This window comes from Chrysochloris asiatica, unplaced genomic scaffold (assembly GCF_000296735.1).
Source record: "Chrysochloris asiatica unplaced genomic scaffold, ChrAsi1.0 scaffold00064, whole genome shotgun sequence".
Lineage (NCBI taxonomy): Eukaryota > Metazoa > Chordata > Mammalia > Afrosoricida > Chrysochloridae > Chrysochloris > Chrysochloris asiatica.
This window is the reverse complement of record NW_006408582.1, coordinates 14378813-14401317: the sequence shown is the minus strand read 5'-3', so window position 1 is coordinate 14401317 and position 22505 is coordinate 14378813. Positions and strand designations below refer to the sequence as shown.

General features: G+C 46.4%; 1 protein-coding gene across 1 annotated transcript in view; it reads right to left on the bottom strand.

The window, feature by feature from the left end:
• Nucleotides 1-1665: 1665 nt before the first annotated feature.
• LOXL2 (lysyl oxidase-like 2) overlaps nucleotides 1666-22505 on the bottom strand; it is a 98887-nt gene continuing 78047 nt past the window's right edge. Inside the window, 7 exon segments of the mRNA XM_006878198.1 lie at nucleotides 1666-1859; nucleotides 1862-1930; nucleotides 2592-2703; nucleotides 6951-7087; nucleotides 8312-8427; nucleotides 15277-15520; nucleotides 22018-22180. Coding sequence (XP_006878260.1) covers nucleotides 1666-1859; nucleotides 1862-1930; nucleotides 2592-2703; nucleotides 6951-7087; nucleotides 8312-8427; nucleotides 15277-15520; nucleotides 22018-22180 — 1035 coding nt within the window.

The window sequence follows — 22505 nt, the reverse complement described above, 5'->3', positions numbered from 1 at the left end:
GAGGGCATGCACACTCTTGTGAATGGCACCATAGCCTATTTCGTAGGCTTGTGAACAACAATAAATTCTCTGTAGGGCAGAGTTAGACGTGTCCCATTCTGACTGCATGTCTGGTCCCCAAGGGCCCTAGAATGTAGGGATGTAGACAGGGTTAACCTCACCTTCCCAACCAGCTTCTATAAAAAAACAATAGTGCTGAAAAGGTTACGAAGGTTGTGTTTGTGTTGTGTAATCTCCTTAGACTACTCTCAGAGAGCAGAGATTACTCCTTGTGTGGTTTTTATTAAAGGAGGTCCCCTGTGGCCACCCTAGGCCCCTGGGTGGTGCAGACTGTTTACACTCAGGAGGAAAGACCTGCTTTCATACAGACTCCAGCCTAGGAAACCCTATAGGGCAGCTCTGCTCTGCCATATAGGGTTGCTATGAGTTGGAATTGACTTGATGGCACACAGCAATGAAGTAAAGGTTGATGGATCAAAGCCACCCAGCAGTACCATAGACGAAAGACCTGGAGATCTGCTTTGGTAAAGATTACAGCAAAGAAAACGCTATGAGGCAGCTCTACTCTGTTAGCACCACGAGTCGGAATTGACTTGATGGCAGTGGGTTGGTTTTTCTTTGGTGTAAGGAGCTCTGGTAGCGTAGTGGTTATGAATCAGGCTGCAAACCGCAAGGTCAGCAGTTCGAAACTACCAGCTGCTCCGTGGGAGAAAGATGAGGCTTTCTGCTCCCATAAAGATTTACAGCTTTGGAAACCCTCCCTGTTCAGGGTTGCTATGGGTTGGAACTGACTCGACCGCACTTAACAACAACAACAAGGGCCTTGGGCACCCAGCTCTGCAGGGTAAACCTGCAAGTTAGCAAAGGGTATCTGAAGCTGGGCAGCTGTGGTTGAACTTGGAATCCTGCTGCTCCGGGGCTCAGTGCAGCGGTTCAAAGGAAACACAAGGTGCATATCATCAATCTTTTATTTGAAGTTTCAAGTATGTGTAAGTGTCTGTGATGACACATGGCATCCGGTGAGTGTCCCATCACCATGACCCTGGTTATAGCACCGCTGAGTCCATTGCCCAAAGCATGGAACAACAGAAAGACCAGTCACTTACACAGGTGCTTTGGTTTTGCTTGTTGGAGCCGTGCTTCCAAAGGCCCACACTCCCCCCTATTAAATGCCACTGAATAACTTTGTGTTTCAAAGTCTGTAAAAATATAATAATGGTATCTTTAAAAATCAGAGGGCAAGGAGAGAAGCACCAAGGCTGAACTCACCTAATGAGAAATCATGTGGCAACATTACTTATATGTGTGCTTATGATACACTAGAGTGGTGGAAGAGAGGTGGAGATACTCAAGTTTGCTGGAAAAGACCTATGAGGAGGAGACGTGGGGTTCCACCTGACCACCACTGGGATGGAGAAGCTCATGTTTGCCAACATATAAGTTAAGAAAATGGTCCTGTTGGCATGATTACCTGGTGAGCTGGTGGTGTCAGACTCAGGAAGGACTGTGGCTTGAGTGGGCCATGAGGACAACCAGAGACAGTGGTTGAAGGGTCCTGGGCCAGACTGGCTCTTGGTGTCTGTGGTGCTGTCTCCCAGCCCTGTGGACAAGCCCAGCCACCTGCCCCCAAAGTCTTCCCAGGCTCCCTACACCAGACAGCAGTACTCAGCCAAAGGCAGGAGCATCCCCTTCCTCCTGAGCTGAGTCATGGCTGCAGGGGTCGAGATGGGGTGGGGGCTCATTGAGTAAGGGGGAGTATGGCAATTGCTCTGTCAGATGGCAGCTGTTGGGGAGAGTCCCGGGGAAGATGCAGTGTGGCCCGAAGACAGGCCGTGACCACAGATGTTCTTCTACCGCGTGGAGAGCTGGTTAGTTAAGAGTCCACTGAATTGTTCAAATTTCTTTTCTGTTTCTTCACTGTAGGAACCACCTGAAGGGTGGGAAATGGAGAAGAGTTTGGTAAACTAGGTAATACTCAGCCCTTGTCCAAGCTGGGGGTGGCCTCCTCCTGGGCCAAAGGGACAGATGCATAACAGGTCTCTGGAAAAGTTGGGTGAACGGACAAATAAATAGAGCGCATCTAATTTGTACCTTTACCAAGAGTGAGGTTCATCATTTTTCCTGCGGAACAGAATGTTCTGCTTTCCCCTTTTGTTCCTGAGTCATATAATCCAAGGGAACAGTTTCTGTATTGGAGACTGGAAGTAACACTGGTTCACTAACCGCTAGTTCTTGACAGGAAAACCTGGTAAATGGAGCCCACAAATGACTGATGCCCACACTTTTGAGGTCACAAGCATAATGAGTTAGTAGCCTTGGTTCCAGCCCTTAAATCTCTTTGGGGTGTACTCTGGGCCATCCTGGTTCTGTACCGCCTTCTTCCCTTGACCAAAGCTGGCTGTGAAAACTCAGTCCTTGGCCATGGCTTCCTTCCTAAATGTTGAAACGAGAGGCTGGCTCTTTGCACAAATTAGAAAGCTGCCTTAAAAAAAAGCAGCTCTTGAGCTTGCTTCCTGGAAGGTTGGCTGTGGGAGGGGCAGAGTGGCCCGAGGAGGGATGGGGGCACTTCCTTCTGGAGGAAGGGGCCTTACCTGTGTGACAGTTGTACATCCAGATGCGGTGGCCATCGTAGCGGGCCCTGCACTTCATGATGTTGTTAATGTAGTCAGATTCTGCAACCTCATAGTTGGGATTGATGACAACCTGGGGAAAAACAAGTTGGAGGAGACTGCTGATTCCCCTCTCAGCTATCTTCCACCCCAGGCCTGGGGTTCTGTCAAAACAGCAGCCCAGCTTCCAGACCCTGAGTGATCTTATGAAAGGAGAACATGGCCGATACTCTGAACCAAGAGCCTGGCAGGACAGGCCTGGCAGAGGGGAGTGATGAAGTCCTTGTGAAGAGGCAGAGATGAGCATGGTCTCGAGGAGTGAGCCTTCCATGTCTCTGTCATGTGTTTCTTTCTCTCAATGTAATTTACACACACAACTCTACCAAGAGTAGGCCGTAAAAGATTACCCTTCTTCTGAAGGACTTCTGTTAGAGGGAAGAGTAGTTATGAGTCAGACTGCTGACCTCAAGATCAGCAGTTCAAAACTACCAGCCTTCCACAGGAGAAAGATGAGCTTTTCTGTTCCTGTAAAGATTTATAGCTCGCTAAGGAGCTCTGGTAGCGTAGTGGTTACGAATCGGGCTGCGAACCTTAAGGTCAGCAGTTCGAAACTACCAGCTGTTCCGAGGGAGAAAGATGAGGCTTTCTACTCCCATAAAGATTTATACCCTCGGAAATCCTGTACAGGGTCGCTATGGGTTGGAACCGACTCGACGGCACTTAACAAAAACAACAATGAGTGGGAACCGACTCTGCAGCCCCCACCCCACACTTTTCCTGGGTGCTCTGCAAGACTTGAGGTTGGTGGAGAGGCAGGATTTGGGGTTTGGGAAAAACATAGAACAAGAAGTTGAAGAGAAGGGAGCTATGAAGCAGGGAGTGGTAGAGTTGGGATGGGGAGAAAGACTAGGGATGTGGAAAGGAGGGAGAGGGCTGATCTGAGGAGCTGCAGGTTGGATGCTGCTCCTTGCTGTGTGACTTTGGATGGGTTTTCTTTATATTCAAAAGTTACTGACATAGGCTCACAAATACTGATTACCACAATACTTTAACTAAAACACCAGTTCAAATCCACCAACTGCTCCTCAGAAACCCTACACAGGCTTGCTATGAGGATAAGCACTGAACTACAAGTTCAGTTTGAAACCACAAGATTGGCAGTTTGAATCCTTGGAAACTCTATACAGCAAAGATGGGGAACGTCTGGCCCACAGGCTGTGCAATGAGGCCCTCCAACTCATTTGGTGTGTCCCTGCTAAGGCAACCGCAGTTCCAGCCATCACACTGTTGTTAAGTGCAATGGAGTCGATTCCGACCCATAGCGACCCTGTACAGGGTTTCCAAGGAGTAGCTGGTGAGCTTGAACCACCGACCTTGCAGTTCAAACAACTTTGCAGTCTGACGCATTAGCCCATAGCGCCACACCATGTTGTTGTTAAGTACTGTGGAGGCGGTTCTGACTCATAATGACCCTGCACAGGGTTTCCGAGGCTGTAAATCTTTATGGGAGCAGAAAGCCTCATCTTTCTCCCATGGAACAGCTGGTAGTTAAGAACTGCTGACCTTGAGGTTAGCAGCCCAATTCGTAACCACTACACTACCAGAGTGCCTTCCACACCACATTAGGGATGAGTTAATTAAATGTTTGGCCAAATATTGCAGGCTAATTTTTAAGTTGATAATTTTGTGCGGCCCGTGAATGATGTTATAAATATCCAAATGGCCCTTGGCAGAAAAAAGTGCCCAACCCCTGCTATAGAGGAGCACTCTGAGTCAGAAACGACTTGAAGACACCTAACAACACTGTGTTAATTAAGGAGCGCTGGTGGAGTAGTAAGGAGTCCTGGTGGTGTAGTGGCTTATGTGCTGGGCTTCGAACTGCAAGGTCAGTAGTTCTAATACACCAGCTGCTCCTCCAGAGAAAGGTTGGGTTGCTGTGAGTTGGAATCTACCTGGTGGCTGTGGGTTTTAAGGAGTGCTGGTGACGCTGTAGGATAAGCACTGGACTGCTAATTACAAGGTAGGCAGTTCAAACCCACAAGCCACTCTGAAGGAGAAACATGAGGCTATCTGCTCCTGTAAAAATGGCGGTCTCAGAAACCCTAGGGGTTGTATGAGTCTTAATGAAGTCGATGGTAGTGTGGTTGGTTAATGTACTAATTAGTTAATTGCATAGTTAAGGTTCGGGGAACATAGAATGTAGAGTTGATAACTTGGGTTTGACTGGCTCTAAGTCACATTATTTTCAATAACCTCATATGCATGCAAAAGCTGTACAGTGAATAAGGAAGACTGTAGAAGAATTGATGCTTTTGAGTTATGGTGTTGGAGGAGAATATTGAAAGTGACATGAGCTGCCAAAAGAACCAATAGATCCATTTTGGAAGAAGTGCAGCCAGAGTGCTGCTTAGAGGCCAAGATGGCCAAACATAGTCTCTCATACATCAGACATTTTGTCAGGAGGGACCAGTCACTGGAGAAGCATATTATGTTTGTTAAGGTGGAGGGTCAGAGAAAAAGAGGGAGACCCCCAACGAGATAGATTGGCCAAGTGGCAGCATTGATGGACTCAAGCGTGACAATAGTGAGGTTGGCCCAGGATCGGGCAGTGTTTCGTTCTGCTGTGCATAGGGTTGCTATGAGTCGGTACTGACTCCATGGCACCTAACAACAACAACAACAAAGATTTAATGCGCTGGACTGCAAGGACGCTTTGAGCCTCAATGTCGGTGGCTCAAGCTCACCAACTCCTCCTCAGAATCGACTCAGTGGCATTTCATAACAAGAACAACAACAAAAAGATAAAGATACCAGTTATGCCCCCTTCATTGGGGGATGGACTGAGATAATGCACTTGTAAGACTTAGGCAGTGCCTGGCACATTGTAAATATTCAATAAATCACGGTTATTAAGTAGATGACCTCCTTTATAATATATAATGATACGAATTCACGCAGAAAAGTGATAGCAAGCCTCAAATGTGAGGCACCATGTGCATCTACGTGCACATAGACACGGATATTCATTTTTTAAAATAACAGAGCACACTGCTCTTTGGCGGGGCTGCCCCAAGTCTGAGGCTCTGGGCTTGTGGGTGGAAAAGTGCTTAGCTGTCTGATTTCCAGCCTCTGAAATTGCCCAGGAAACCTTCCAAAGTCCTGCTGTGGTTAGTTCTCCACAGGTGTTGCTTCTTCAGATGGCTGTCTGTAGGGTGGGGACCAAGGCCCAGGCCAAATGCCACTTTGGGAAAGATTTTAAAGCAAAGTTATACAATTCTGGTCACCCACTTTGCCACCCAATGGAACAAGGCTGAAAGTAACAAAGGTGGGCATGTGGGAGAGGATGAGAGTGAAATGAAGCCACTGGTGGTGGAAACAGACACCTGCACTGAGAGGAATAGAATTGGGAATCCTGAGCCCCTGGTTTCCTACCAGTTAGGGGTCTTGGCAGGAGCATGCAGCTGTTTATAGGAAGTACCCGGGTTCCTCCCCAGGACTGGCCTCCCACTTGTGTGGAGTATGCTAAAGACCTGAGATGGTCCCACAGAAACAGGCACTCGGACAGGCTGTGGCTAGTGTTTGGTATTCTGCCATTATAGATTCATTTCTTTGCAATGAGGAATGTCCCCTCTGCAGATCCTTTGTATAAGACAAATATTTCTGGGAGAGTCAGTTACACACACTTGAGAGTGAAAGGTTCCTAATGCAGCTACTTTCTGTTGGAAGAACACAGACCCAAGGCACGGGGAGGGCACTAGAGACATTAGGGTGGACAGGAGAATGCCACTCAAAAGGAGATAAAAGGTTGGGTTGCTGGTAGACGACACAGAACGAATTCTTGGTTTGAGAACCCAAGCTAATCTGGAAATTTCCAAGCACTAATTGTGACCTCAAGGATCCTTGGTAGCGTAGTGGATTACAAGCTGGGTTGCTAACCACCAGGTCAATAGTTCGAATCTACCAGTCAGTCTGAGGGAGAAAGATGAAGCTTTTTGCTCCCAATCTCAGAAACCCTATACAGGGTTGTTAAAAGTTGGAACTGATTTTGTGGCACACAACCACCAACCAACCAGGTGTGAACTGAACTGAATGCAAATGTCTTCAGCATCTCTAGCTCCCCACTACTCCCTCCTTCTCCTACCAGGCATGCCTCTAGCACTTAGGTCACCTGATTGGCCCTTGATGGCTTTTGGGTGTAAGTAAGATCTGGGGAAGGGCACTTTAGACAGCTTGCCACCATGCTCGTCTCAGCATCAACAGGAAGAGGGGTTGCTCCCCCCACCCCCCCACTTCCTGGGCTAAAACCCATCCTCCCATCAACAGGGGCCCTACACCCCTCACCTGAAACAAGTATTCTCCAGGGGGCACATCGGTGATGTCGATCCACTGGCAGTCGATGTCGTGGCGGTATATGTCCCAACAGCCCATGGTGATGCCCTGCTCGCCAAAGTTGGCACACTCGTAACTCTTCTGGATATCTGCAGGCAGGGGCGGCATGAAGCCTGTCACTGTCCACCCTCAGTACTCCTCACAGTGTGCTCTTCCCAGACCCTGTGATCACAGTGGCTTCTGCCCTGTCCCCAAGCCCACTAACCTTGGCTTCATGGGGCCTAGGGAGCCCAGCCCTGCTCTGATTCCAATGGAACCCACCCCCTTGATTGACATCCATCTTCCACCATTCCCTCAGACCTGGTTCGAGTCCCGCTCCCCCATGGAGCCTTGTCCCTGACTTTAGTACACCCTGGCCTTCCTGTGAAACTCTGACACTTAAGTCTCTGTGCCATTAATCAATTGTACGTTTATCCAGGAAAGCTCTTGTGTTTACTCTTTCTGTAACTATGAGTGACCTTTTATCTTCCTCCTCTGGAATATTAGCAACTGGAACATAGGTTCATGTCTGGTTTATCTGGGACCCATAGTGGGTCAGCAGGCAGCCTGGCACATAGCTGTTGTTAAGTGCCATCAAGTCGAATCCGACTCATAGTGACCCTGTATAGGGTTTCCGAGGAGTGGCTATTGAGTTTGAGCAGCCAACCTTGCTGTTCAAACCGACCTTGAGGTTGAGTGCTTATCCTACTCAAAAACAGTTTGCTGTGTGATTTTGCAGCAGTCAGTAGTAGAATGACCCAATGAAGAGCAATACAAAGCACGTATTTATTGGAGGCTCCTATGTTGGGACACACCAAGAGAAATCCATGTGTCTCCTCTTAAGAGCTGTCAGTAACATCAGATGGCAAACTGGTCATCACAGTGTAAGTATGGAACTCACTAGAAGTATAAGCAGGATGCCGCCTCAGCCTCAGGGAGTCAGAACCTCAGAGGGTGTGGTTTGAGCTTGGACCTGAAAAGCCAGGTGTGCTATGGGCTGACTGGCAGTGAGGGGTACATATGTGTCAGACTAAAGGGTTTGGACCTTACCCTGGAGATCATGTGGACCTATGAGTACCCATCAACATAACTCAGGGGGATCTACTGTAACCAGGCCTTCCCACAGCCTGCAGCCCCAAGCTGTAGCCATGGAGGACCTCAGAGAGCCTTTTCTACATTTGGCAAACAGAGACCCAGAGTAAAGAAATGTCATGTGGAGAGTCAGCAGTGCCCAGGGCAAGGTGACATACAGACCCGGGCTCCAGGGTAGGTGGGAGTGGAAATGGGAGTGTTGGGGTCCCTTGAAGGTCCCACCTCCCTGCCCACAAGGATACCTCCTTCACATTCTGTGTCCTCCAAGCAGAAGCTGGCCTTGTGGCCCTCCGCCACCTTGGTGCCATTGAGGTTCAACAGGTCGTAGTGGGTGAACACCTCCATGCTGTGGTAGTGCCTGGGAGCGAGAATGAGGGCCTGGAAGGTCAGGTTCTGGAACAGCTGGTGCCCTAGCTGGCAAGTTGCCTCTAGGAGCACCCAGAGCAGCATGGTCCAAAGAGTGGCCTGGCCAGGAGAGGAGTGGGTAACAGAGCATGGGAGAAGGAAGACAGAAGTGGAAGCTGGTGAAGGTGGTGCTCAAGCGAGTGGGCTCTGCATTCTGGAGTCCGACAACCTACTTGCCCAAGTCCTCACATCAGCTACTGGGAATGATAATGTGTCTAATTCATGGGAGTGTTGTGGGTGTTAGTGAGGTAAACGGAATAGCACAGCGACTGGCATACCATAAATTCAATTAATTAGACTATTTTTTTTAATAAACAGGGACCATTCTTTAGCTCTAAAGTAGAACTCATAGCCCATTACTACTTAGCACATTTTCTTCAGATTGTTGTCTCTGCTATTGTTGTTAAAGTGCCATCAAGTCGCTTCCGACTCATAGCGACCCTGTCTGGATAGGGTTTCTGAGGAGCAGCTGGTGGGTTTGAACTGCCAAGCTTGTGGTTAACAGTCCAGTGCTGATCCCTAATTCCAGTGTTGTCTTAAAACTTTAAAAAGTGGGAATATGGTAGGAAGGGAAAGAGAGCAAAAGGAGGGATCCGTGGAGTAAGTGGGGGTGTGTGAGAAAGAATGAACATTAGTTAACAGGACAGGCATCCTGAATGTACAACAGTGCACACCTGTGACAAACACAGGGGCAGGGTTTAGCAACAGAAGAAGCCTGCTGTTTCATTTATCTCTTGGGCCCTGGAAGGTGCAGGTCAGCCCAGCAGCTGTGCAGATCCTAGTGAGCAGAGGCAAGTCCGTGTTCGTTGCATTGAATTAATACGGTGAGGAGGGAAAAGATAACTCTTGAGGCTCTACGGGAAGATGAAGTGAGTCACTCTCTGAGAGTGACACAGGCTTAAAGACGTGCATCCCTGGGGCTCCGGAAAGGGACAGAGGAGAGAGAGGACTTATGCAACCAGCTGCTCTTCATCTGAATTAGTTTACATAATGATGTTCCATCTTTTCACTTGTGTGGAATTGAGAACAGATGCCAGTTCTTGGAAAGTGGCTCAGAATAAACAAGGGGAAGCATGGCTGCTGTGGGACCTTCCTGAACCTCAGGGGGCAAGTGCAAGGTCTGAAGGAACCAGGCTTTCTATAGCCTGAGCCTAGGCTACAACATATGTCCCAAGCATCTGCAACTCTTGGAACACGCTTGTCTCTGTCATCACAGGGGCAGCTGAAAAACGGGAAACCTGAAGAACAAGGTGTTAAGGTGCAGGGAGTAGAGTCACTAGTTTAGTTTACATGTGACTTGACTTTGCTCCTAAGTAAAGAGGGACGATTACCCAGTCTTAGGTGCCCTGTGAGGCTCAAATATAAGAGAGCACATAAAATGTGTGGCTTGTAATGGAGGGAGTCCTCAATACCTCAGCTCTCAGTTTGTCAATGTTCTCTTTATTCTAATGACTCCTGTTCTTCCCAGGCCAACATTAGCGTTCTCACCTCCCAGACCTAATGTGGCTGTCTCAGGCTCCCTCCCTGGTGTATGGGAGGTAGAGCACAGAGGGAAGAGGGAAATTAAAAAGATAGACTTTCTGGGAGGAAATTAGAGGCTCATTTTTCTTCCTCCTATATTTGCTTATGCTAAAAATAATGCCAGAAGCTCCTAAGATGGGCTTTCCCAGGTCACTCCTGTTTCCGGATGCAGTGGTTCTGGGCTAGAGGCTCACTGAGAATGCTCACAAGGAGGCATTCTGTGGCAGTCGAGGTGATGACTTTGAAAGCATCTAGTCTGGCTTCTCAACGGAGAAAGATGAGACATAAGGTCTGACTCATTGCCTAAAAAATGTCTGCATCATTCAGAGAGGGGTTTATGTTACCATGTTTACAGACTGGAAAGACTGAAGAGAAACAGGTTTATGTTTCGTTGTCTAAACAGAATTCAGACGGAGTCCACAGATGGCCTGTTGTAAGGCTGACCTTGTCCCATTCCTCCTGCCTCCTGGTTTAAAATTCTTCCCTCTCTCCTCAGTTTTTCCTTCTGTGAACACTGACCGAGAGGGAAACAGCTGGTTTGGAGCCTCTCAATTTTAGCTAGCTTCTGTATTGGAGTCCCTGGGCTTCACCTCTCAGGCAAATATGGCCAACATCGGGGATCAAGTCTCGCTCCCCACTGGCTGGATGGAGAGACAGAAGCACCCCTCACTTCTCCACACACACCCCAGACTGGATGCTGGGAAGACGGGAGGAGGGGTCTTGATGAAGTAGATATATACTTCTTCTTCCTAAGATGTCAAAGAGAAAGCCTGATCTGTGGGGTTGAGATGGGGGAAACTCCATCTTGAAAAGAAATTCCAGAACGCTAAGCTGAGGGAGGTCCTTCTAAATTAGATAAAAGCAACACTGAAGTCATTATTCTAAGAGATAGTACTAGTCGAGGTAGGAAGTGTGGATGACAGAAAAAGCTAGTTCAGAAAAAGATGGGAGGTTTGGTTTGCTTTTTGTTACCATAGGTCTTTGCGAGCCTAAATAACACTTCCAATCAGATGAATCACTGCACTTTGTGAGAAGATGTTTTTTTTGCATTGTATCTTTCCCCACAAAACTGAAAGGTTTTTGGAAGAAAGCCCCAGTGATCTACTTGAGAAGAATCAACCTCTGAAAATCTTATGGTTCTCTGAAAGACATATAGGGGGTGCCATGAATCCAAATTGACTTGATGGCATCTGGTTTTATTATTTAAAAAAAAATTTGTCCCACACCCAACCACATGCCTGCTGGTGGTGCCTCTGGAATTGATACTTCTGTACAGCACTGTACTGAGTCTGGGGCAGCATGCAGATCCTTCTGAGCTCTTTCAGAGAACACCCACCATATTTTCCAGTCCCCAGTGGAGCTGCCACACTGGGACAGGGACCTACTGCTAGCTCTGCTGACACCCATGTGAAATTCCTGGGGAGGAGGCAGATGTGATGAGGGCCCCAAATGGGCACATCTGCAAGGCTTTGATCCTCTGAGGGGACTGCTCAGCACATGGGGAGTCAGGATGGAGTGAGCAGAGATCTCCCTTTTATAACAGTGGGAACATCTTTCCCTGACTCGGGGAGGCTGTTACTCCAGAGCTGAAGCCTCCACTTGCCTGCTGCTTCAGCTATCACCAGGCCTTCCCAAGGAGGGACGGAGCCCCAGAGACAGACAGCCATGAGGGGACAGGGCTGTCCTCAGCCCTAGTGAGGATCTACATCCAACTTTTTCTGGTTCCTCTCATAGTAGGCTATCACAGGTGCACCCCAGCCCTTGGGCACAAGAAACAGGAGGATCAATCAAGATTACCAACCAAAGGTCACAATGCATCTGAAAGACAATGACTGAGGACATTTGCTGTATTTCTGATAGGCTTAGAAATGCTTATAGGTGTCCGTATTTATGCTTCATCTTAGGCAGTTGTCACCAAGAACATAACTGCTTCTCATTGTTGTGTGAACTAAACTGGGAAAGAGAATTTTCCCTGTCACACTAATCTGAGTCAGCAGTTCTTAGCCTGGGTTCCATAGATGAGTTTCAGAGTATCTGTGAATCTGCTGAAATAGTATGTTAATGCTTTTGGAATTTTCTTTTTTCTTTGATGGGAACAAGGGCCAGCTATCATCTGACTCCCAAGCAGACTTACAGTGGTTTGGGGCCAGGATCCCTATTGAAAGGCCCTCCTAGAGCCTGGAAAAATCACCTGGGGCCTTGGAGTTTATGGCCACATTTCTCAATGATGTGGCCCAGGAGGGGTAGGTCTGAAGGGACACGTTCCCTCCTACTCATCCCACCTAAGCCATTCATTGGAACATCTGTAAGCATAGAACTAGACCACAGGAAGGGGGTGGGGGTCAGCATCCCCAGGGCTCCAGACCAGAAGCACTTCAATGATGTCACTATGTGACTATTCTTAGAGGAGTGATGGATTTCTTGGTGAGGACATAAGTATATGTCCCAGGGAGATGCTTACCATGCAATCTTTGGGTGGACCACCATTTGTAAGGCAGAGATGCAATTACCTTCTACTTATAGACCCATTGGCAGTGTCAGCCCCTTCAGACCAAGGACTTCCACACATATATCCACTAAAGGAGATCAACCACCAATGTTGTCTTGACTTTAATTTCACTTTTTGACCAGCATGCATCTTTCTATATAAAGACCCAAAAGTCTTTGGCTAATTGAGTCTTTCAGAAAATGCAGATAATAATTATAAAGGAAAACAACTTCCCCCACTAAATTATATAATGTTCCTTTCTTTGAAAATGGGTTGAACAATTGTATCCCAGAACTGACTGGAATATGAGGAGGACAAAAAATTGTGGTTTGACTGGGCCTAGTGACAAGGACATGACCACAGAGGGCTAGAGCAGAGAGTGAATAGAGTGAAGCATCCAGCTGATGTGACTGAAGTGAGGGGAGATGCACAAGAACACCCATACTTGCAGATAGTACCCACTTGCTCTGGCTTCAATGACTGGCTGATCAGAACTTGACTAGAGGATGAAAGAAGAGGAAAAAAACAAGAGTAATCCACTACAATTTGATGAACTTGACCTATATTTATGGATGTAGTAGCTCAAAATAGGGAACGAATCTTTACAGCCTGGATCAGTCCCAACCCTTAGGTACATAGGGTTGACAGGGCTGGGCAACTTAGACATTGGCTACCCAAAATTGGGGAGCTACAAAGGCATGAAGTGACAGGCTTACAAGCTTTAAAGAGGGAGCCTAGTTTCAGAGGGTGCAGGGGAAGGTAGAAGCTCCACTGAGAGGTTTCCAACCTGTCTGGATGAAAGGAGATGGGGATAATACTTTTGTGGTTCAATAGTGTATGATTGCTATCAGAACTGTTGAGTGTTGGAAAGGTAAAGGTAGATGTTTTGTAACAAAAGGAAGGGAGTGTTTGATATTGCAGTCCTGGAGTGGAGGTCCCTGGGACCATCAAGGGAGAAGAGCAGAGTGCAGGACCCTATCCAGAGATGCCAGAGATGAAGGCAAAGACGATGATATGGAGAGACATGGAGTGGCTGAGGACTCTGGACTCAGGGAGGGAGAGGGGCTGTGTGCTGATTGCCGGAGGGCAGGCTTGCGGGGTATACCCTTTGGTTGTTTGATGATGCATGGAGGGGACTGTAATCATTGCAATGAAACGAAATACGATAAGATGAATGTAAAGCTAATATTCTCCTATGTAAATTAGCACTCAATTCACAATAAAACCTAAAAAAAAAATTTGTGGTTTGAAAAAGAAGTCAAAGATGGATTTCTGATGAAGATTCAGAAGAAATAAGAGAAGGAATGTAGCTTGGAGTCAGGCAGGCCTGAACCGGGGTCCCTATTGTGTTATCGTGGGTTGTTGTTGTTATGTGCCGTGGAGTCGGTTCCGAGTCATAGCAACCCTATACAGGGTTTCTGAGGCTGAAAATCTTTACGGGAGCAGAAATCCTCATCTTTCTCCTGCAGAACAGCTGGTAGGTTCAAACTGCTGACCTTAAGGTTCGCAGCCCGATTTGTAACCACTACGCTACCAGAGCTCCAGGTGAATAAACTCTGAGCCTCCAATTTCCTTCCTCTCAAATGAGGAGTAGTAGATGTGCCTGCACTTTGAAGAGAATTGGCAAATGTTAGCTCTTCTGCCCCTAATGACGGTCACCACATGGTCACCACATTTTGGAGATGGAAGGAAGCCTAGAGGTCATCTAGCCCCGATCTCCTTAGACTTTTCCAGTCACCTGGGAGCCTGTCAAAATGCAGACTCTGATCTAAAGGTCTGCAGAGCATTCCGGGATTCAGCATCTCAGGCTCTTTGGTGAGACTGATAGATAATGCTGGTGTGTGTGGGCTTCACTTGTTGAAGCCAGGATCTGGTACAAATAAATGCCTTGTTTCTAGAGGGGCTATCTGAGGCACAGACAAGGGGAATCACCTGGCCAATGTCTGTGGACCCTTCAGAAACCTTCCTCCCTTTCTATTTTACTGTGTGCTTATTTCAGCTCCCTCTACCCGCTCAGCTCAGGTCTCCACAGGGATAGTAGGGTCTGGATTAGATTAAGAGTCAAAGCCAAAAATAAATAAGTAAATAAAGGCAGGAGGATGTGCAGGGTGGCTTCTGTGACTTCAGCTAGAACTGGCTGTGGGATTTCACTCTGTTCTTGCTCAGGATTTATAGCTCTGGGATCAGATCCACACATGGGCAGAGCTAGCAAGGACATTAGAGGTCCCAGGTGACATGGCCCAGCTGGCCCGACCTCATGTAGCTGGTTAGAGACACAACTAGATATAGAAATCAGGTCTTGTGACTCCTGGGCTAGAACTCCTACCCTCTGCCCACTGTCTTCCTGCAGGTATTTAAAGTTTTTATAGCTATTTAAAATATACTTTTAAGTGAAATTAGAAGCGAACAGCTACAGAACCCCAAAGTACCCTGCAGAGCATGCACTTGTTTTGGAAAACAATGGCTGCGGGTCAATGAAGGAGACCCGGGATGCTCGGAGCAGAGTGGGTTTCTTGATGTTAGAGATGTTGGAGGCAAGAAGAACAGGACTTGGGGCAAGTGAGGTGGACCAGGGGCATGGAGAGTGGGGAATGGGTCAATAAATGTGGAAGGCCAGTATAGAAGACTGACTCACTGCAACAGAAGCAAACAAGTCTGGTTTGGCTGGAATTCGTGGCTTCTTGGCTCTCTCGAAGTGCCCCTGGTTGTTCCGAGTCACCAGGATTCTTCTGTGACCCTGTGGAATGTCGGGCTGTGGCAGCATGGTAGCAGGGCAGTGAAAGGAGAACTCACCTGTGGCAGTCGTGCCAGATCCACGCATGGCGGCCGTTCTTGGGTCGGAAGTCCGATTGGCCATTGTTGTGGATCTGGGAGGAGAAGCGCAGAAGGCGGCGGTACCCAGTGGTGGGGTTTGTCTGGGCAGCGGAGGCTGAGAGGCAGTTCTCCTCCATGGCACACTGGAGCATGAACATGGGCCGGTCTTCCAGGTAGGTGGTCTGCTGGACAGTCTCTGCATTGAGGACCAGGTCAGGGGCAGCTGCAGGCGGGAGACAGGGTGTTCAAGCAAGATGAAGGACCCCTCCCCTCAAAGTACTTCACTTCTGATTCCTGAGCTGAGACAAAACCCCCAGGCCTTTCTGGAACTGACTCAAAATCTTCACCTCAAGGTTACCTTCCTCATTTAATCCCTACCCCAAATTATTGCTTGCCTATGAAGAGGGTCCTCTTTATATTTCAGTTAACAGTCTACCAAAACTCAGACCACATTGATTCCAACGCACAGAAATCCTGTAGGACCGAGTCAAATTGCTCCCTTGGATTTCCGATCTTTTCCTCACAGAGCAGCTGGTGAGTTTGAACCCACCTTGTGGTTATCAGCCCATCTCATAACCCACCACACCACCAGGGCTCCTTAATTTAGTAGTCTGGACAATTGTTGGCTCTAGGTAATGGGTACATGAGAGCTCATGTATGATTCTCCCTACTTTTAAGTGGCTTAAACTTAAAAATTTCCATACTAAAGAATGAAAATGACATCAATGTAATTGTGCTATTCAGAGAGAGAACACTGCTGATACCTTGGTCTGTTTATTCTGTGAACTAGATACATGTATTTTCTAATGTGCATAATATTGCATATATGGATTTATAGCCTATTGATACTGTTATCCTTAAAATATATCAGGATATCTTTTCATGTTCATAAATATTCAGCATAACATTCATTTAATGGCAATATAATATTTAATTTGCATTCCACCCCATATTTTGGATACTTGGGTTGTTTGAAAATTTTCACTATTCTGGATAACACTGAGATAAACATCCTGTAGTAAATCTGTGCATATAATTTTATTTCTTTAAAATCCATTTCTATAAGTGGAATTGCTGGGGCCATGGTTGCATATTTCTAAGGCTGTGATACTGACTGCCAAACTGTCTTCCTAAGAGACTGTTCTAGTTTCTACTTACATTCTTGCTCTATGTCAGAGTTTTCTCCAGGTTGAGATGTTTTAAAACAAGTTTTGATTTCCTCAAGTAATACTTTGCATACGGCAGATATAAAAACATTCTGATGAATAAAATCTATGTTTACTAAGCAGAGGCTTAACTTCTTTATAAAAGGATTCATTATAGGTTTCCCTTAGAAAATAAGATTTCATTGAATATTTATAGTAAACTTCAATGAACGAAAATGCTTCATATACATAATTATTTAAAACAAGATCTAGCCATCTTTTGTCTTTTGACAAGCTGCTTGTACAGTTCTCACGTGAGGTGTCAGTCTGTGTGCTTTGCTGCCCTCAAACCTCCCAGTGGCTGGAGCATGTACCCTGCTTGTTTGTATCCACTCTTGGACCCCGCTACCCCTTGGGCTGATCCTCTGCGCTTGGAGCACAGCAGGCTCTCCCTCAACTTAAAAACTCCTTAGTACCTGAGAAGCAGCAGTCTCTGGGCAGCAAACCCACCACAAAAATGGGTACAGATATCATGACTAATTGCGATTGTCACAACTGTAAAGGTAGAAGTAATAAAAAGGGGTGGTGGTGGTTATGTGCCGTGGAGTCGGTTCCGACTCATAGCGACCCTGTACAGGGTTTCCAAGGCTGTAAATCTTTACGGGAGCAGAAAGCTTCATCTTTCTCCTGCAGAACAGCTGGTAGTTTCGAACTGCTGACCTTGTGGTTTGCAGCCCGATTCGTAACCCCTATGTAAGTAGTTAATCTTACACTCCAGGAACAGAGGACCTTAGGACCATCAAGAGGTATGAGCATGAGCAGAATGTGGGACCCTAACCAGAGAAGCATTGATACCAGAGATGTAGGCAGAGGTGATTGCATGAAGAGATAGAGCAGCTGAGGACTCTAGACTCAAGGAAAGAGAAAGGTTGTGTGCTGGAGGTCAGGAGGCCGGCTTACAAAATGTGCCCTTTGGTTGTTTAAATAATTTTATATTCCCGTGTGTTTTTGCATACATCAAAAACAAAAACACAGAGGGAATCAAAGCAAATGCTGTTAACTGATGATGCATGGAGGGGATTGTAATCATTGCAATGAAACAAAATATGATTAGTTGAGTGTAAAACTGATTGATGTTCTCCCAGGTAAACTATCACTCAATTCTCAATAAAAGCTTTTTTTAAAAAATGGGTATAGAGAAGGGTGTAGTAAAAGGAGACACACAGATGGTTTGTTGGGGTAGGAAATGGAAGGCATACATCAGGATGCGCCCATCTGCTGACATTTAGCAAATATTTCACCTTGGAGGGCACTCCAGGATGTAGCATTGCTCAGAACTGAGTGCTCTGGGCACACTCTCTTGAGGGCTTTGTGTGAGTCTCCTTTATTCGTTTATTCACTGGTTACACTCAATGGGCAGTCCCTCGCTCACCTCTGAGCAGAGAGGTCTCCATTTGGCCTTCCCTTTCTGAGAGGAGGCCAGTCCTACCACCAGCTCAGGAACATGTGTGGTTTGTGCTTAGCTGGCACACCAGAGCTGTGTTCTCAGCACCTCCTACAGAGTAGGGTCTTGACCTCCGTAACATCCAGAATGCTCATGCCAAATTCATCTGGGACATCTATCCATTTATCTATCAATCTCTCTATCTTCAAGTATTATGATGAGCACTGCACTAGGCTCTGTGGATAGTGCTACAGAACAGACATTGTTGTTAAGTACCATTGAGTCAGTTCCGATTCATGGACACCCTATATAGGGTTTCCAAGGCTTTAAATCTTTGCCAGAGCAGAAAGCCTCATCTTTCTCCCACAAAGGAAGATACATGCACGTATCAGTTACTTAACTATAGTTGGGATAAGAGTTTAAAGGAGAAATATGGGATACATTGGGAATTATAACATGAGAGCTCAGTCTGGGGAGGTCAGGAAAGCCTTCCTTGGTGGAAGTTACATTTATGTGGCAGTGATAAGAACAAATAGCTAAGGCTAAGCATTTCATTAGGAGCCCTGCTGGCACAAGTGGTTAAGTGCTTGGCTGCTAACTAAAAGGTTTGAGGTTTGAACCCACCAGCTACTCTGCAGGAGATAAAAAAAAAAATGTGTCAGCCTGCTTCTAAATGGATATACAACCTTGGAAATCCTATGGGGCAATTATATAGGGTTATTATGAGTCGGGAGGACTTCTGATGTGGTGCTGTAGGATTAGCACTAGACTGTGAATCACAAGGTCAGCAGTTCAAATCCATGAACTGTTCCTTGGAAACCCTATACAGGGTCGCTAGGAGTCAGAATTGACGTGATGGCACTTAACAGCATGAGTCAGAATAGATTTGACAACAACACGTTTGGCTGTTTTTGGTGAAACATTTCACAGAGTGGGGGTGGGGAAAGCAGTTCAAGCATAAGAGGTAGCCTGGCCAGAACCCTGAGGTGTGGTGGGGATGGAGACGTGTGAGGAAGGAGAGATGACCAGTGTGATTGCAACACTGAGGACAAGCCAAGGGTGGAAGATGGCATGAGAGGAAGCTGGACAACATAGTGGTGGTTGGTGGTTATGTGCCGTGAAGTCGGTTCTGACTCATAGTGACCCTGTGCAGGGTATCCGAGGCTGTACATCTTTACGGGAGTAGAAAGCCTCATCTTTCTCCCGCAGAACAGCTGGCGGTTTCGAACTACTGACCTTGTGGTTCTCAGCCCAATTCGTAACCACTATGTTACCAGAGCTGGACAACATGAGCCTTCTTAAAACCTTGGCAGGGATTTGAACAGAACAATGGCGTGATGGGAGAGATCGGTGTTTACTCTGCATCAGAGTGGGGAACAATGGAAGAGATATGTGGGCTGTGGGGGTCCCAGTGAGGGTCCTTTGCAGTAGTTTTGTATGGAAGACAGTCCGAACCCACATAGTGACAGGAGATGAAGGAAGAAGAGGCAGTTGAAGGAACACTGTAAGGTAAAAATCAAGAAGTTTTGAATGCAGGGGTTGGGGGGAGTAATGATGAAGAGAAAGGAAACCCGACAGATTTCTGGCTTGTATAATTGGTTGGTGATGAGAAATAATTGCAAAAGATTGCCTGACTTTAATTTTCTAACTATTCTAACTTATTAACTATTAAGCTATATAAGTCAAGAGTTGTGTTCTTGGCCCAGTTAGCGATTGCTCCCCTTCAGAGATATTCTGAATGAATGATGCCTTCAATCTAAGCTGAGGGGTACTCTGGACAAGAGCCCATGAAACTCACTTTGGGGTCTGCCATAAACATTCTGTAGTAAATCTGTATATATAACTTTGTGTCTTTAAAATCTATTTCTATTTCAATGCTGAGGGCACTGTTCATCTCATAACTCTTTGCTGTTGTTGTTAATTGCCTTTGAGCAGATTTCAACTCATGGGGATTCCATATGTGCAGGGAACTGTTCCATAGGGTTTTCAAAGCTGACTCTGCAGAAACAAATCACCAGGCCTGTCTTCTGAGGTGTCTCTAGGTGTATTCGTACCACTAACCTCATAAAAATAAATTCCCTTTGAATAGCGAACTTCTCTTGACTAATGGATATACTTCTATCTCATGGATACTCTAAATTCTATTAATGACCAGATTTCTCTTTTTCCTTTGGTTACTAGGAAACGCACTATTACATTTATGACCTACTCATAGTAATTATTTTATTAACTATGTTTCTGTTTTAAGCCACCTCCCTTTTCCCAAATACTTACCTGTTTAAAATCATATGCTACCTTGAACTTTCTATAAGTTTACATTATTTTAAGTTCATTTTGGAAAAGATGGAATATTGATAATATAAATGAATTAAGCAAAGGCCTCTGATGGCATGTGACCCGATTCTTCCTTTGGGAGGCTGGTCAGGGTGGTGGGCTCACCATTTCTCTCTTCTCAGACAGGATGTGATGGCTTGTGGTATCTAGCTGGACGTGCATGCTGGGAGTTGAGAATCTGGCTTTATAGGTGTTGGAAAGTAGTAAATGAGTCTAAAAGGGGTTGGTGGGAGAACTGAATTGGAAACCCTATATGGGGTCGCTGTGAGTTGGAACTGACTCAACGTCACTTAACAACAAACCAGTTTACCGTCACTAGCTTTCCATGTGGCAAATGACAGTGCATCAGTGTTCATTTAACACTTGCATATACTCACTGTTACATTGAATTCCCAGTTTCTAAAGCAAACAAATGAACAAAAAACCCAAATGTGTTAAGCAGTTAACTGTTAAGCCAATATATCAGTTCAGAGTGCCAGGTTTGGTTTCAATTCCTTGGGCCTGTCCTACCTTTCAGATTCATAGCTGTAGATAGCTAAGTATGGCTTTATAAGGCCATGGGTAGGAAGACTGGGATTTTGGGCTCAGGAGAGTACCACACCCACAAGGCTGGCCAGCTGGTCCTCTCTCTCCCTCTCTCTCTCTTGGCATGAAGCTGGTTATTCTAGATCTTGGCTGGGAGTTTCCCCTTTTATATTTTCAATCTCTCTAGGACTCTTAGAGAGTCAATGGGGAAGCTAAATTACACACAGGGTGTGAAAAAAGAAAATGATTTATGGAGCAGGTGGAAGGGAAGCAGCTGACATGTGCTTCATATGCTATATCAGAAAGATCCTGAGGAAGGCAATGTCGTCCTCACTGAACTGATGAGAACTAAGAGTCAAATAATAAACAATGGCCTAGGAGTTGAACCCTAAGGCTACTAGACTCCCAAGTACCTCCCTCCTACTTTGATTTCCTCTGTGTTATCAGGCAGTTGGCAGTCCAAACTCACCAGCTGCTCCTTGGAAATCCTATACAGGGTTGCTATGATTCGGAACCCACGCAACAACACTTAGCAACAACAACAACATCAGACAGGGTTGTGTGGGTGAAGGTGTATGCTGGCCTCCTTTGCTCTGATTCTTTTCACTTAATGAGAATGAATCCATGCCTTCCTTTTTTGCCAAGAGCTCTGCTTGTACAATAGGTTAAGTGTTGAGCTGCTAACTGCACCAGCTGCTCCATGGGAGAAAGATGAGGTTGTCTGCACTCATAAATATGTACAGTTTGATGGAGAGAGGGAGCAGCTGAGGACTCTGGACTCATGCAAAGAGAGGGACTAAGTGCTGGCAGCTAGGAGGCAGGCTTGCAGAATGTGCCCTTTGGTTGTTTGAATTATTATATATTCCTGAGTGTTTCTGTGTACATCTCCACCCCCTCCCCCCCAAAAAACCCCACAACAAACAAACCAGGGAATGGAAGCAACTACTGTTGAATGATGATGCACGGAGGAGATTATAATCATTGCAATGAAATGATGGTGTAAAGCCGATGTTCTCCCATGTAAACTATCACTCAGTTCACAATAAAAACTTACACACACACAAAAAAATACAGTCTGGGAAACCCTGCAGAGCAGCCCTACTGTGACCTGGAGAGTCGCTTTGAATCAGAATCCACTCGAAGGCAGTGGGTTTGGTTTTTCTGGTTGGTTCAGCTCATGGCTAATGCTCCTACGTGAAATGACTAGCGAGACTGTGACTCTCTCCTGGTTATTGGTGAGGACGGTGGGTTACAAGTCCTGGGAGCTCTCACTTTCTGAGCAGGCGACTCCGGCCCCATAATGCGCCCCGCCTTGGGGGCAGGCCACATCCTCGTCGTGGCGGCAGTGTGCCAAGGACAGCTCTGTTCCTGAACACTTCACTCCACTCATGACCACTCTGTGGGCGTAGATATTCCCCTGCCAGTACCAGGTTTCCTGGATGAATCAACAAAAGAAACAGCCATGCATCACCGTGAATTGTCACTTTCTTGTATTTATTAACTTTCAGTTTCATGAAAATCCCAACATTTTATGATCCCCATTTTTCAGATGAGACAGGTGAGGCCCAGAGAGCTACTTACTCACGTCATGCAGTTAATTGGTGACAGAGTGAGTGGGAATCTGGGCCTTCTGACTCTAGAACTTGGATTTTGCCACTCTCCCCCTTGGAAAAAGATAGCTAAGTTTGCAAACAAGTGTTCAATGTTGTATGTCAGGAATAGCAAGCAGTTGCAACTCATGCTGCTCATTCCCTCATTCT